The sequence below is a fragment of the Pan troglodytes genome, chromosome 19, assembly GCF_028858775.2.
Source record: "Pan troglodytes isolate AG18354 chromosome 19, NHGRI_mPanTro3-v2.0_pri, whole genome shotgun sequence".
Lineage (NCBI taxonomy): Eukaryota > Metazoa > Chordata > Mammalia > Primates > Hominidae > Pan > Pan troglodytes.
In genome coordinates, this window is record NC_072417.2 from 20,707,956 (window position 1) to 20,721,582 (window position 13,627).

The 13,627-nt window shown below is 47.4% G+C and overlaps 1 protein-coding gene across 6 annotated transcripts in view; it reads right to left on the minus strand.

Moving 5' to 3' along the window:
* The window catches only part of ITGB3 (integrin subunit beta 3), a 62,867-nt gene that overhangs the window by 9,263 nt on the left and 39,977 nt on the right, over positions 1-13,627 (minus strand). For all 6 annotated transcript variants that reach the window (XM_063798341.1, XM_054671274.2, XM_054671275.2 and 3 more), the window contains exons 11-13: positions 7,916-8,138; positions 6,854-6,954; positions 4,592-4,711 (exon numbers count right to left, since the gene is read on the minus strand). In XM_063798341.1, the coding sequence (XP_063654411.1) occupies positions 4,592-4,711; positions 6,854-6,954; positions 7,916-8,138 (444 nt within the window). The remainder of the gene's footprint in view (positions 1-4,591; positions 4,712-6,853; positions 6,955-7,915; positions 8,139-13,627) is intronic.

Here is a 13,627-nt window from a genome sequence, read left to right on the forward strand (position 1 = left end):
AGGAGTCACTTGAACTGGCTATGAAAAAGGTGTTCTTGACAAAGTAACTAAGGTCCTTGAAGGAAATAGGACAGTTTTCAAAAATTAATTTTTTTAAGGAGACAATCATTAGGACAGCAATAATCTGCACTGAGTGGCTCAAATCAGAAGTCTAGACCTGGTAACCCCTAGACAGAACCCAGCCACACCTTTGTGTGGGGGTTCACCCAAGTGTTTATTTTAAAAATTAAACACAAAGAAGAGAACACCAGACACTGGGACCTACTTGAGGGTGGAGACGGGGAGGAGGTGGGGATCGAAAAACTACCTATGAGTCACTATGCTTATTACCTGGGTGATGAAATAATAGGTACACCAGACCCCCATGACTCACAATTTATCTACAGAACAAACCCACACATGTACCCCTAAAGCAAAAATAAAAGTTTTTTTACAAATTAAAAATAAAAAGCCGAGTGTGGTGGCTCACACCTGTAATCCCAGCACTTTGGGAGGCCAAGGTGGGCAGAGCACCTGAGGTCAGGAGTTTGAGACCAGCCTGGCCAACATGGTGAAACCCCATCTCTACTAAAACTACAAAAATTAGCCTAGCATGGTGGCGAGCACCTGTAATCCCAGCTACTTGGGAGGCTGAAGCACAGAATCACTTGAACCTGGGAGGTAGAGGTTGCAGTGAACCGAGATCACACCATTGCACTCCAGCCTGGGTAACAGAGCAAAACTCCATCTCAAAATAAATAAATAAATAAATAAATAAATAAACAAGAAATAAAAAATTGACTTTATTGGCAATATTGAATAATCAGGAGATTCTCCCCCTAAAATTTCATATTAGTCTCTTTAAAAAGAAAATCCAGGCCAGGCCCAGTGGCTCATGCCTATAATGCCAGCACTTGGGAGGCCGAGGCAGGAGGATAGCTTGAGTCCAGAAGTTCAAGACCAGCCTGGGCAACATAGTGAGGCTCTGCCTCTACGAGATTGTTTTTTTAAATTAGCCAGGCATTGTGGCATATGCCTGTAGTCCCAGCTACTCAGGATGCTGAGGTGGGAGGATCGTTTGAGCCTGGGAGGTCAAGGTCATAGTGAGCCATGATCGTGCCACTGCTCTCCAGCCTGGATGACAGAGGGAGAGACTATCTCAAAAGAAAGAGAGAAATACAGAAAGAGAGAGATTCCTATATTCCTGCAGAGCAGCAGTTAGCTAGAGCTGAGGAGGAGCTGCTCCTTTTAGTTGGAACTCATGTTTTCTAGTTTACCAGAATCCCCACCACTCTCCCTTCTCTCTCCTAGAGGAAGGCAGTGTGACTTGTTGGTGTGTCTGCGCTCCTGTGGATGTTACAGCCAGACTCCCTGGGTTTGAATCCTGACTTATCACTTAATTTTTATACATGATCTTTGGAAAATTACTTAACCTTTCTGAATGTCTGTTTCCTGTTTCTCCATCTTTAAAATGAAGATAGTAATAGCACTGACTTTAAAAGAAAGTTGTTATGAGGAATAATTAAATTAAATATATCTTAAAAACTCAGAACAATGCCTGGCACAGAGTAAGTGCCAGTAAATATCAGCTACCGTTGTAACGGATCTTCTTACACCCAGCTGTTTTCACTAACTTATTTGCTTCCTTAGCCACTGTAAGTATTTGTGTCTGTTATCCTGGTTCAGATATTTACATTCCTGAGGGCTGTGAACCTAATGACATTTTTTGCATTCTTAGAGACCAGGACCTGCCAGCCAAGACAATATTTTGGGTTCTTTCCCAAAATACTTAGTCATCTAAAATCATAACCCTATTGAAAGCTGACTTCCTGTTCAACCCCAGTCAACAACTAAAACAGAGGCATGTCACCCCTCTGGGGGTCCGGCTGAGTATACTCTGCAGAGCTCTGCTTCCCACAAATGTCAGGTATCTAATAGGTGATCTTATTCCAGTAACCTCAAGTGTTATGAAACCAGGTGTTTATATATGAGGGTGCTAATGAGCCTGGAAAGGAAGTCACACCCACTTTCCACACTGTGTCCCACCTTCTTTGCCAAACATATACCCAATGCTCACCACACACACCACAAAAACAACCACCACCATAACTCAAGCTGGCTATCTCCCAACCCGCCAAATTACAACCTGTCTATAATTAAATGAGTGCCTGGAGAGAGGCTGTGAGGTTCCAGTGTTCAAGTTCCCAAGAGTGAAGGGCCCCAGTTCTGGGAAAAACAATTATGGATTCTCTGGAAGATTTGGGTAGGGCTGACCCTCAATTATCAAAGTAAAATCTCTTTAATTCTGCACATTAGTATGGGCAGGGCAGGTAGGGTGCCAGGAGGTCTTTAGGGGAAAACAATCTGTTAACCATGTGTCCTGAAAGGAGTTTGGGGTGGGTTTCCTGGAAGCAGAAGGCAAGATCAGGTGACCTCTGGAGGGCCCTTCCAGCCACAGCGGTGGACCAATGGCAAATGACCCAAGGTCAGAGAAGTCTGGGTAGTGTTGGCAGATTCAGCAAACAAAAACACAGGATGCTTGGCCAGGTGCAGTGGCTCACACCTGGAATCCCAGCACTTCAGGAGGCCAAGGCAGCCAGATCACTTGAAGTCAGGAGTTCAAGACCAGCCTGGCCAACATGGTGAAACCCTGTCTCTACTAAAAATACAAAAGTTAGTCAGGTGTGGTGGTGGGCGCCTGTAATCCCAGCTACTCGGGAGGCTGAGGCAGGAGAATTGCTTGAACCTGGGAGGCAGAGATTGCAGTGAGCCAAGATCACGCCACTGTACTCCACCCTGGGCAACAGAGCAAGACTCTGTCTCAAAACAAAAACAAAAACAAAAACAAAACAAACAAACAAAAAAAGCAGGAAGCCAAGACAAATTTGAATTTCAGATAAATGATTATTTTTTACTATCATTGTGTACCAAATACTGCATGGGACCTAGTGTATTTTATTTGGTAACCCCATCTGGGAGTGATAAGAGCCCAGCTCAAGAGCCCATTCCATGTGGTTAAATTCCATTTGGCCAATGCCAAAACTTTTGGCAGTGTTGTCTTTACTGCCCTATAGTGGCTTCGCCCTTCAAAGAGAGCATCTGCAAGAGCATGAGTTGGGGAAGAGAAAGAGAATCATCTCCCCCACTGTCTGAGGCCCCAGCTGCAACATTCTACTCAAAGCCAGGAAATGATTGGAGTTGGGAGATGAGCAGGGAGGCGGAGCCTAGAATTCCAGAGCAACAACATAGGAAATGTTGGCCCTGTGTGTTGGCTCACACCTGTAATCCCAACACTTTGTGGGGGGCTGAGGCGGGGGGATCACTTGAGTCCCAGAGTTTGAGACTAGCCAGGGCAACATAGTGAGACTTCATCTCTACAAAAAAATAAAAATTAAAAAGTAGCCAGGTGTGGTAGTGTACGCCTGTAGTCCCAGGGAGGCTGGGATGGGAGGATTGTGTGAGCCGAAGAGGTTGAGACTGCAGTGAGCCAAGGTCGCACCACTGCACCCCAACCTGGGCAACAAAATGAGACCCTATCTCAAAAAAAAAGATAGGAAACGTGGGTCTATGGATCTGGGGTCTGTTCTCCTAATGTGGGGGAAGGGGTCTACTGGCAGTGAATACTCAAAAATGTTTTCTAATAATTCATCTTAATCTGTTGTTTAAGGAGAACAAAGGCCATAAAGGTGTTAAAGGGAAGCAAGCGATCGACAGCATTGGTTGGTGACAAACCTGTGGCTGGTCTGTGTATGATGGGATGGATTCCTCCTGCTCCCAGAAGGCACTGTACTTTCAGTGTTCAGGGCAGCCTTGCCTTAGTGCCTCAAACGCATCCCTACATCCTGCAGTAAACTTGGAAAGGTAACACCTCTAACCATCAGGCCTTCCTCTGAAGCACAGTCAAGTTGCTCTTGGCAACCATCTCAATTTTAATAGTGCAGATGCCATGTGCTGTAAAGTCCTAAAATTTAAATTCTTTATTTCTTGACATCATTGCCTCAAAAAATGCGTGATATATTTTGTCCATTAATGAGATCCATATCTATCTTCTTCTCCTTACCTGCTTTCTGATTTTCCTGTCTCCTCAATTAACAAGTCACTTTCTTGATAATATTTGTGTTTATAAATGCCCTTCACCCAGATGACGGTCCCTAACTTATCGTTTTTTTGTTGTTGTTGTTGTTGTTGTTTGTTTGTTTTTTTGAGACAGAGTCTCACTCTGTTGCCCAAGCTGGAGTGCAGTGGCGCGATCTCAGCTCACTGCAACCTGTGCCTCCCGGGTTCAAGTGAGTCTCCTGCCTCAGCCTCCCAAGGAGCTGGAATTACAGGCATGCACCACCATGCCCGGCTAATGTTTTTGTATTTTTAGTAGAGACAGGGTTTCACCATGTTGGCCAGGCTGGTATTGAACTCCTGACCTCAGATGATCCACCCACCACGGCCTTCCAAACTGCTGGGATTACAGGTGTTAACCACCACACCTGGCCCCTAACTTATCACTTGCAGGCTTAACCTGTTTTGCTTAACAGCTTCGATGAGTAGAGATTCCTGCCTAACATGGTTCTCCCTCTCCCTCCTGGGGCAGGGCTGGGAGCCGTCAGGGTTCACTCACCTGGCTCTTCTACCACATACAGGATGGACTTTCCACTAGAATCTTCATAGTACTGGAATCTGACGACACAGTCATCCTCATTCTTATAGGTACAATTCACTGCATCCTTGCCAGTGTCCTCTGGGAGTAGGGAAAATGGAGGAATAAAAAATGAGACAACTACTGGAAGATGGGACCACTCCAAACCCCTATCACAGGACTTCCGGGGAAGTATGTGACAGGAAACCCTGTGCCTCATGTGCACGATGCCTAGATTCAAGGTGGCTGTTGTGTCTGGCAGTTACCACTCACTGACACTCACTGATGTATTTTGTACTGCACAGGCCCTTTTTGGTTCCTAATCCTTCCTCTGAAAGGGACATGATATAACAGTATTACACAATTTAATTCAAATCCTGGCTTCACTACCTACCCGTTGTGTGATCTTGGGTAAGTTACCTGACCTCATCAAGTCTTTCTTCATCTATAAAAAGAAAATGATAACCCCACCTCACAAGGTCGGTGAACTAAACAGCATAAAGTGAACAGTGCCTAACATATAGTAGGTGTACTCTTCCCTCTCTTTCCTTCCTCTGCTTGCTTAGTGATTCTTAATAGTTTGCTTATGCAGCTGTTCTATTTCTTCCATTTCTGTTTCTGATCCAGTATACCTCCCCAGAGCTATCCTCTCTTCTCTGACTCCCACCGTGTTTTGTAGACTTCATCTCTTCTAATTCTAAAGTTTGTTATTCTGCAAAGATACTAGGGGTTACCCTCCACTAGCTGCACTATGCCCCATACTGATGAAACCAGATGAGTAAAACTGACAAATGATGAAATTAAGCAAATGTACCCAGGTCACACAGCAAATGAGTGATGAAGCAGAACAAGAACAGGAGTCTCAAAGCACATCCTGCAGACTTGAACTCAACAACCCTTCAGAAAACCAGTGGTATTATAATACAGGGAAAAGAGTACGGATTTCAGGATCTAGTTCTCATCTTAATTTGCCATTCCCTTGCTTGGGCCAGTTACTTAACTTTCCTGAGACTCAAAATGAAGATGAGAATAGTACTGTAGTTCTACTTCACTAGGCTATTGACAGAAAAATAAGATAATGTATATGAAAGATACTTTATAACTTTTACAAGCTATAAAATTCCCTATAAATAAGCATTTATTTTAATATGCTTATTTCCATACTCTTTTCCCTGTACTATAATACCACAGGTAGAGGGGAGGTGGAGGTACAGAACTGCTTATCAATTAGCCTGTAATACCCACCTAGTGTAGATGGTAAAAATAACATCTCAGCAGCCTCTCCTCTCTGAACTAATCATAGCAAGCCTAATCTCCTCCAGAGGAAAAACTGTTTCTTCAAACTCAATCCCCAAATCGCTAACCTCACCCCAGCCCTACTTCTGATATTAGCCAAAAGGCCCAGAGAGCTGACTCTTTTCTATAACACGCCCACCAGGAAGCTGACTGGCTGGCTGTGTCTTACTGTGGCTCTCTCTGAAATGTGTTTCTGCCTTCATGGGAGATTGCTATCTATGGAGAGATTGCCATCTCTCTAGTACTAGAGTACCATCTCAATGCCTCGCTGGCCCACATAACTATATCAGATGTGATGACAGCAGCAAAGATCATCTCCTTTTAAGTTAAGATGAAGTACAGAGAATACTTCAAGAATAATTGCAGGCAAGATTTTTTTTCTCCCTATTGTTTGTATTTCTGTCTGTCTTATTTCAAAAGGGGCTCCAGAGAGGCAGAAGGACTTCAGATAAAGCTTTTGGTTGCCTATCCATAAGGTTGAAGGTTTCCCTCCAAACCGCAAAGCTTTAAGCAAAATCTTGGGCACTGCATAACACTTTTAGTTAAGTAAACTTGGTAAACGCTTACTAGCCTACTGAGCTAAGATGATGACTATCACAGGCAACCACTTCCCAGCTCTGTGCCTCAGTTTTTTCATCTGTAAAATGGGATACATTCTCTTCCCTTCCTTAGGGAGGCACTTGCTCCCTTTGCTTTGCAGGCTCTTGCTGAGTCTGTGGGCTCTGGGAAGCAGAAGTGGTGGATGGCTGCACACACTAGTAAGAGAGGAGGACAACTCTCAGAGACACCAGCTCACATCAAGTGTCCATTGTTCCTCAAGCCTGCACAACATTCCCTGAGGTAGAAGTCACGCTTCCATTTTACAGGTGGGAGTTGGATAGGTTCTGGGATTGAATTAGAAACATTTAGAACCTGGGTGTGTGCAACTCTAAGATGTGCTGAACTTACTAAGCTCTTTCACTGACTCAATCTCGTCACGGCAGTAACGGTTGCAGGTATTTTCGTCATGTAGGGCTCCCCGGTCAAACTTCTTACACTCCACACATTCTCTGAAGGAGAGAGGACACGGTGATTAAGGCAAAGAAGGAGCAAGCCTAAGCGTATCCCAGTCCAGCTCTGATCTCCATGCATTCAGAAAGCTGCTCCACCTCCATTAAAACACACACACACACACACACACACACACACACACACACACACACACGCCTGTAAGACAATCCTGGGGACCTGAATGGCAAGTGTGGAGTTCAGGGGTGGGAGTGTCCCCCTCACCTGTAGGCAGCACCTGGCAGCCAGAAGCCTCCCAGGTCCTTCATTAAACTTCCCGTCCCATCCAGGGCTGTGCCAGGATGGTGAACCCTATGCCATTTCTGAGAACTATAAAGTCAGAACCAGTCATGTCATTTGGGGGCCCAGTGCAAAATGAAAATGTCAGCTCCCTTGTTCAAAGATTACTAAGAATGTCAAGACAGCGATGGCAGAGCATTAAAACAAGCATGAGGCCCTTGTAGGCACAGGGCCCGATACAGCTGCATAGGTTGCACACTCGTAAATCTGGCCCTGCTTAAAGTGGTAAGCAGAATGGCAGTGCCATGGACTCAGGCTGATGGGGCTTCCTCTGGCCCCTAAAGTGGGAGGTTTGTAGTAGTTTCACAGAGTGTCCTCCATAATTCCAGCCCTCACATCTCCCACTGAATCAGAACATTAGCACTGGATCGTTCCTCAGACTGGTTTAGCCTTCCTCCCAGCTCAGAGGGAGTCAGGATGTCACCCTAGGAGAGGACATTCTCAATCGAAGTCCAGCTCGTTCAACTTTGGCTCCTTCACAGTTGGCTCTATTCCAACTTGCCCAAAGCCTTTGGCAAAAGGAGAGACAGCCATCTGGCTGGAGTGGACTCCTCTCCCTAAGGCTCTGGTGAGCAAGAAACACACCTGGAGAGCTGGGGATTCTAGTCAGGGGATCCTCTCCTACCTCCCAGCCTCCCGGCTCTCTCCAGACTCCACACTCACTTCTTAAAGGTGCAGGCATCTGGGCAGGTGGGGCACTTCTCACAGGTGTCCCCATAGGAGCCCGGCTGGATACAGACACAGCTGCCACATTCACACTTGCCGCGGCCGCTGCACAGCAGCCCATTGCTGGACATGCAGGTGTCAGTACGCGTGGTACAGTTGCAGTAGTAGCCGGTCCAGTCGGAGTCACACAGGCAGTCCCCACAGCTGCACTGGCCATGGCCTGAAAACACACAGCCCAGGAAGGTGGACCAGCTGGCGAGAGCTCCACTCCCATGGCAGCAGGCTACACACAACCATCCTGCTCTCCCAACCACACAGATAATGATCCTCCAGGTTGGCAGGGAATTGGCTCACCACCCAGGGGAGTCCTACCCAGCAGGGACAAACTCAGTTTTCTAGGGGTCCCAAGGTATGGCAGGACTTGCTCGGAGCCACTGTAGAGCAAAAGATTCTCAGGAACTAAGTCTCCTGGGCCTCTTGCCCTCTCTCTTGCCCTTTTCTGAATACCTCTGCCTTCTGAAGAAAGGCAAGAGAAAGGGTAGGAGGCTTAGAAGACTTAGTTCCTTCTAGTCTAAGAACTAGAAGCAAGCTCTTTAGCCCTTCTAGTTTGGCTGACACAGCACAAAGCCACAGCCCTGAACCTACACAGGGCACTCAGTAGTCTTGACGGTGTGACTTGATGATGGCAAAAGGCCTCACAGGTCCCAAAACTCTCTCCCTCTGACCTGACACAGCGCTGCTCGCCTCTCCTACCTGATCTGAGAGGCCTACTACCATTGTCGTCATCGTGGCCACCCAGTTGGGTTAGACAACAACATAGGGTCCAGTTTGGAAGAGCTGGTCCCGTCCCACTAACAAAGCAGCCACCACTTCCATTTCTCAAATCAGCTAGGTGTTACCTTGCAGGATGAGAAGCAGGGCTCTGAGGGCACATGCACAAGACAGGAAAATTGTAGCATAGGGAAAGAAGGAAAGGAGAGATCCAGGGCATGGGGTTATTCCAAATGCAGAGAGGGAAAGTGCACACAGAGCACCCTGAATGTATGGGTAGATGGGGTGGGGCATCCAAGGGGCAGAGGGACGGCACTGAGAACCCATGGAGTTGGCCAACGGAGCCAAGTAAGCAGAGAGAACAAATATCCCCTACCTCCCAGACTGCCGAGGGCCAGTGCAGTTAAACAAATCCCATGAATGCCATAGAGACAAGAAGTCAGAAAATAAGAGAAATTAAATGAAAAAAAGAGAGATTTTCCTAAGGTGAACAGCAGTAGAGACAATCACTAGTAATGACCTCACGTAGCCCGATGGCCTCCCCCATGCCCCTGTTGACTCATCCTGGTTCCTGCCTCTGCACTCAACAGGTGGAGAAATGTTTGCCACAATTCAACATTTTTTAAATTAATTAATTATTTAAAGTTACAGGCGCAGTTCAAGTTCACCAACACAACCTGTCTTTCTTGACCTGGTTCCCTTCTCAATCTGACCTCATCATATCATATCTGGGAGTGCAGTGGAACAGACTTGGAAAGCATTTAGAGAAGAGAACGTGTATCTACTTTCCAAACCAACCAAGGAGGCATTTAATATGTGTCAAGTACTGTGCCAAGTTCTTTTTCTTTTTATTTATTTGCTTTTTTTTTTTTTTTGAGACAGAGTCTCACCCTATCACCCAGGCTACAGTGCAGTGGTGCAATCATTGCTCACTGTAACTTCAAACTCCTGGGCTCAAGTGATCTTCCCACCTTAGCCTCCTGAGTAGCTGGGACTACAGGCATGTGCCACTGCAGCTGGCTAATTATTTTTGTTTTCGTACAGATGGGAGTCTTGTTATATTGCCTAGGCTTGTGGGCTTGTGCCAAGTTCTTTCTTTTTTTTTGAGAGTCTCACTGTCACCCAGGCTGGAGTGCAGTGGCGCCATCTTGACTCACTGTAAAACCCCACCTCCCGTGTTCAAGCGATTCTCCTGCCTCAGCCTCCCAAGTAGCCAGGACTACAGGCATGCACCACCATGCCCGGCTAATGTTTGTATTTTTAGTAGAGATGGGGTCTCACCATGTTGGCCAGCCTGGCCTTGAACTCCTGACCTCAGGTGATCCATGTGCCTTGCCCTCCGAAAGAGCTGTGATTACAGGCCCGGCCAGCTGGTCCACCATGCCCAGCCGCAAGTTCTTTAGTATGTTATCCTTTTCATGTGTTATAACAACCCTTTGAGGTCAGAGAGGTTAAGTAACTTTCCCAAGGCCATATGCCTTGTAAATGGCAGGGTCAGGACTCAAACTGAAGTCACTGTGACTTCAGATCCCAAGTGCTTAGCCTCTATGCAGTGTCATAAGCAATGCTTTTCCCTATTTATACTAATATGGTCTTTCCAGAAGATGTCTCTAACTTACAGAGAAAATGGCCTTAACCAACAGAAGATGGAGCCAGTTTTAATGGAATATTCTTCAAATTGACCAGTGGAGGAAGAAAAGAGACCAAAGTAGTAAGAAAGAAGTTATGGAAAGTCCAGTAACTAGGCTTGATCTCAATGAGAAATTTCAAGGAGGGAACATTTTAGGAGTCAAATGTTCTGAACTATTTAAGCAAAGGGTGGATGGGCCTCACTGTAGATATTTCCATGCCCTGTCCTCAGCCTGGTCCTGTCTCTAGACAATTAAGTCATCTCCCCTTCTCCAGTTGATTGTCAATTCCTCTGTGGCCAGGATTCTCTTTGTAAAATGTGATTTCTCAACCTTGGTACTTTTCAATATTTGGGGCCAGATAATTTTTTGTTGTGGAGGACTGTCCTGTACATTAGGATGTTTAGCAGCATCCTTGAGCTCCACCCTCTAGACATCAGTAGCACCTTTCCAGTTATAACAATCAAAAATATCACCAGACATTGCCAAATGTGCCCTGGGAGACAAAATAGCTCCTTCCTCCCAGTTGAGAACCACCGTTTTAAAGTATCAGTCAACTTGATCATGTAACTCACCTGCTTAAAAACCTTCAAAGGCCAAGCGTGGTGGCTCATGCCTGTAATCTCAACACTCTGGGAGGCCGAGGCAGGTTGATCACTTGAGCCCAGGAGTTCAAGACTAGCCTGGGCAACATAGCGAGATCCCGTCTCTACAAATTTTTAAAAAATTATCCGGGCATGATGGCAAGAGCCTGTAGTCCTAGCTACTTGGGAGACTAAGGCAGAAGGATCACTTGAGCCCAGGAGTTCAAGGCTGCAGTGAGCCATGATCATGCCACTGCACTATGGGCTGGGCATGGAAAGAAATGTCTGCTTCCCAGGAAGGATGGGGGACATAACCCAAGCTGCCCCAGCTGCCAAGTATATCTGGAAAGTAGAGATGTTGGGCTGCCAGAAGGGTGGGGAAAGCAGAAAGGCTGTGTCCCGAGGCTAGGTTCCCTAGAAGTACAGCTTGGATGAGGATCTTATTTAAGGGACTCGCTGAGGAAGTAGAGAGGAGGGAGGGAAACAGGACATGGCAAGAGGCAGAGCTGGCAGGAATGTGGTCTCAGCCAGATGCCCTCCAGCCTGATCCTACGTGAATGGCACCACAAAGCCAGGCCCACCCTGAGGCGAAGAGTCTAGCCTTGAGTAACCCCTTCTCCGTCAGTCATTGGCCAACATCTAGGGGCAAGACAGCTCCTGTCAGCCGAGGGCAGTTCTCCACAGAAGGGGCAGCTGTGAGCTGCTATCGGCCAACCTCACAGCAGCTGGGGGAGGAGTGCGCCAGCCAGCAGAGCTGCCCCCCCACCCGCCCCCCGGCCTTTCACTACACCCTGCATTTGGCCACGGCTCCTGGATGGGAAAGACCGACACCACAGGGGCCTGGCAGCACTCAGAGGCCTCCGCCTCCTCAGAAACTCTTGTCCCATAGTGTTTCCTTTGTGAGGCTGAACAAAGTGATCTTTGACAAGATGGGCCAGCCAGGGAGTGAGGTTGGGAGTGGAAGTGACAGGTCAGAGCCAGCAGGCTGACCCCAAGCCTTGGTAGGGTTAGCCCTTAAAAGGTAGCCACAGTGTGGTAATGTCACAGGACTGGCACCCTTCCAGCAAAAGGGAGGCTGAGTCCGGGTTCATCGGAAAGTCAGAGGAGTAAAGTAAGAAATGAAGAGTGGAAGAGGAGAAAGGGAGGGGAGCCAGAAAAGGGAGGGAGGAACAGGTGCTTAAGGTCATTGGGAACACGAGCCCCACAGCTAGACCTTCTGGGCTGATGCTCGCTCCATTCCTGTCCGTCCTGAGCCTGCCCCTCCTCTGAGATCCGTCAGACATCCCACCTCCTCCATGAAGCCACCCAGGCCTACCCTGTCCCCAGTCAAGTCTCGCTCCAGTGGACTCCTATAACATTCCCTGAGCACTCCACACTTCCTGGATCTGTCAGATTCAACCTCATGTTGGGAATTATCCTTGGTTAACTGTCTTATTCACGCCTCTCTATCCTACTCCACAACAGCACAGAATCTGGCTCACAGAGGCTGCCTGACTGATCTGTGGCTGTGGCAAGTGGAAAACTCCCTTGAGGATGATGCACTTCTTGATGTTTGAGGCAGGAATGTTGATCATGAGCAACCATGAAGACCAGGCCCAGAGTAGGGAGGGGACAACGGGGATGGCCAGGGAACCAGCCGCCATGCTTACAGGCCATGGGCTAGGGAAATGACCGAGTCACAGCACACCTGCCTCCTGAGCCCCTGCTTATAGCAAAGAATGAAGCATAGAGCCAGCAGCTCTGGCAAGGGGCAATGGTGAGTGGGGCTTTAAGCTTGGAGAGGTCAGGGATCATGCATGACCCCTTGTTCACTCATATGGACCAAATGATGGCACAGAGCAAGTGCTCAATGATGTGCGCCCCTGAGTATCTGTCACTGGAGGATGTGATGATGGCACCACAGGGTCTAGACCCGAGGCTGGGTGGGCACCTGACACCCTAGCAAGACATGGTAGAGGGAGGCGGCAATGGCTGCCCTGGTTCCCTCATGGATTAGACTGGAATGCACTGAGGAGGAGCTGTTCTTGCACTGGTGAGAGGCAGGAACTGGGGCTTCTGACCCAGTCAGCTTTGTTTTGTGGCTTTAGTGGGGCAGCAGCCAAAAGAAACATGCTCTGGCTGGGATCCTGCCGCAGTGCCTCACACCAGACCAGGAACCATCAGGCCATGGAGGAGGACTGGGGGTGCCCCCGTGGTCCAGCTGTACTCCTCTCCTGGGACCACCCTCTCTCCCTCAGTCCCCAACCTTCTTCCCAGGGGTCTCCCACTTCAAATTTACCCATTTCCTTTGGTACTTTGAATTAGATGTAAATACTTTAAATAGTAAAATGAAGTGAAACTCCTGCCTCACCCCCTAATTCAAATGGTTGCTGTTTGTGTGCTTTCATCTGTGTGTATCTGATCTCTTGCTCTCCCCTAATCATTCTGATAACACTTCCTTCCAAACTCTCTCTAAAATTTTGACAGCATGAGTAAAGGAAACAATGTCGTAGATAATAAAAAAACCAGTCATTTTTATGTTACTGGCATGCTTTAGAATGACACAGATCGACCTTTCTAAGTGAGCTTTTTTAAAGGTTAATATCAGTATCGAAGTGAGTATCTGCATGGATTAGCTCAACTGATTAGAGCCCCAGTGCTGGCTGGGCGCAGTGGCTCATGCCTGTAATCCCAGCACTTTGGGAGGCTGAGGTGGGAGGATCACGAGGTCAAGAGATCGAGACCAT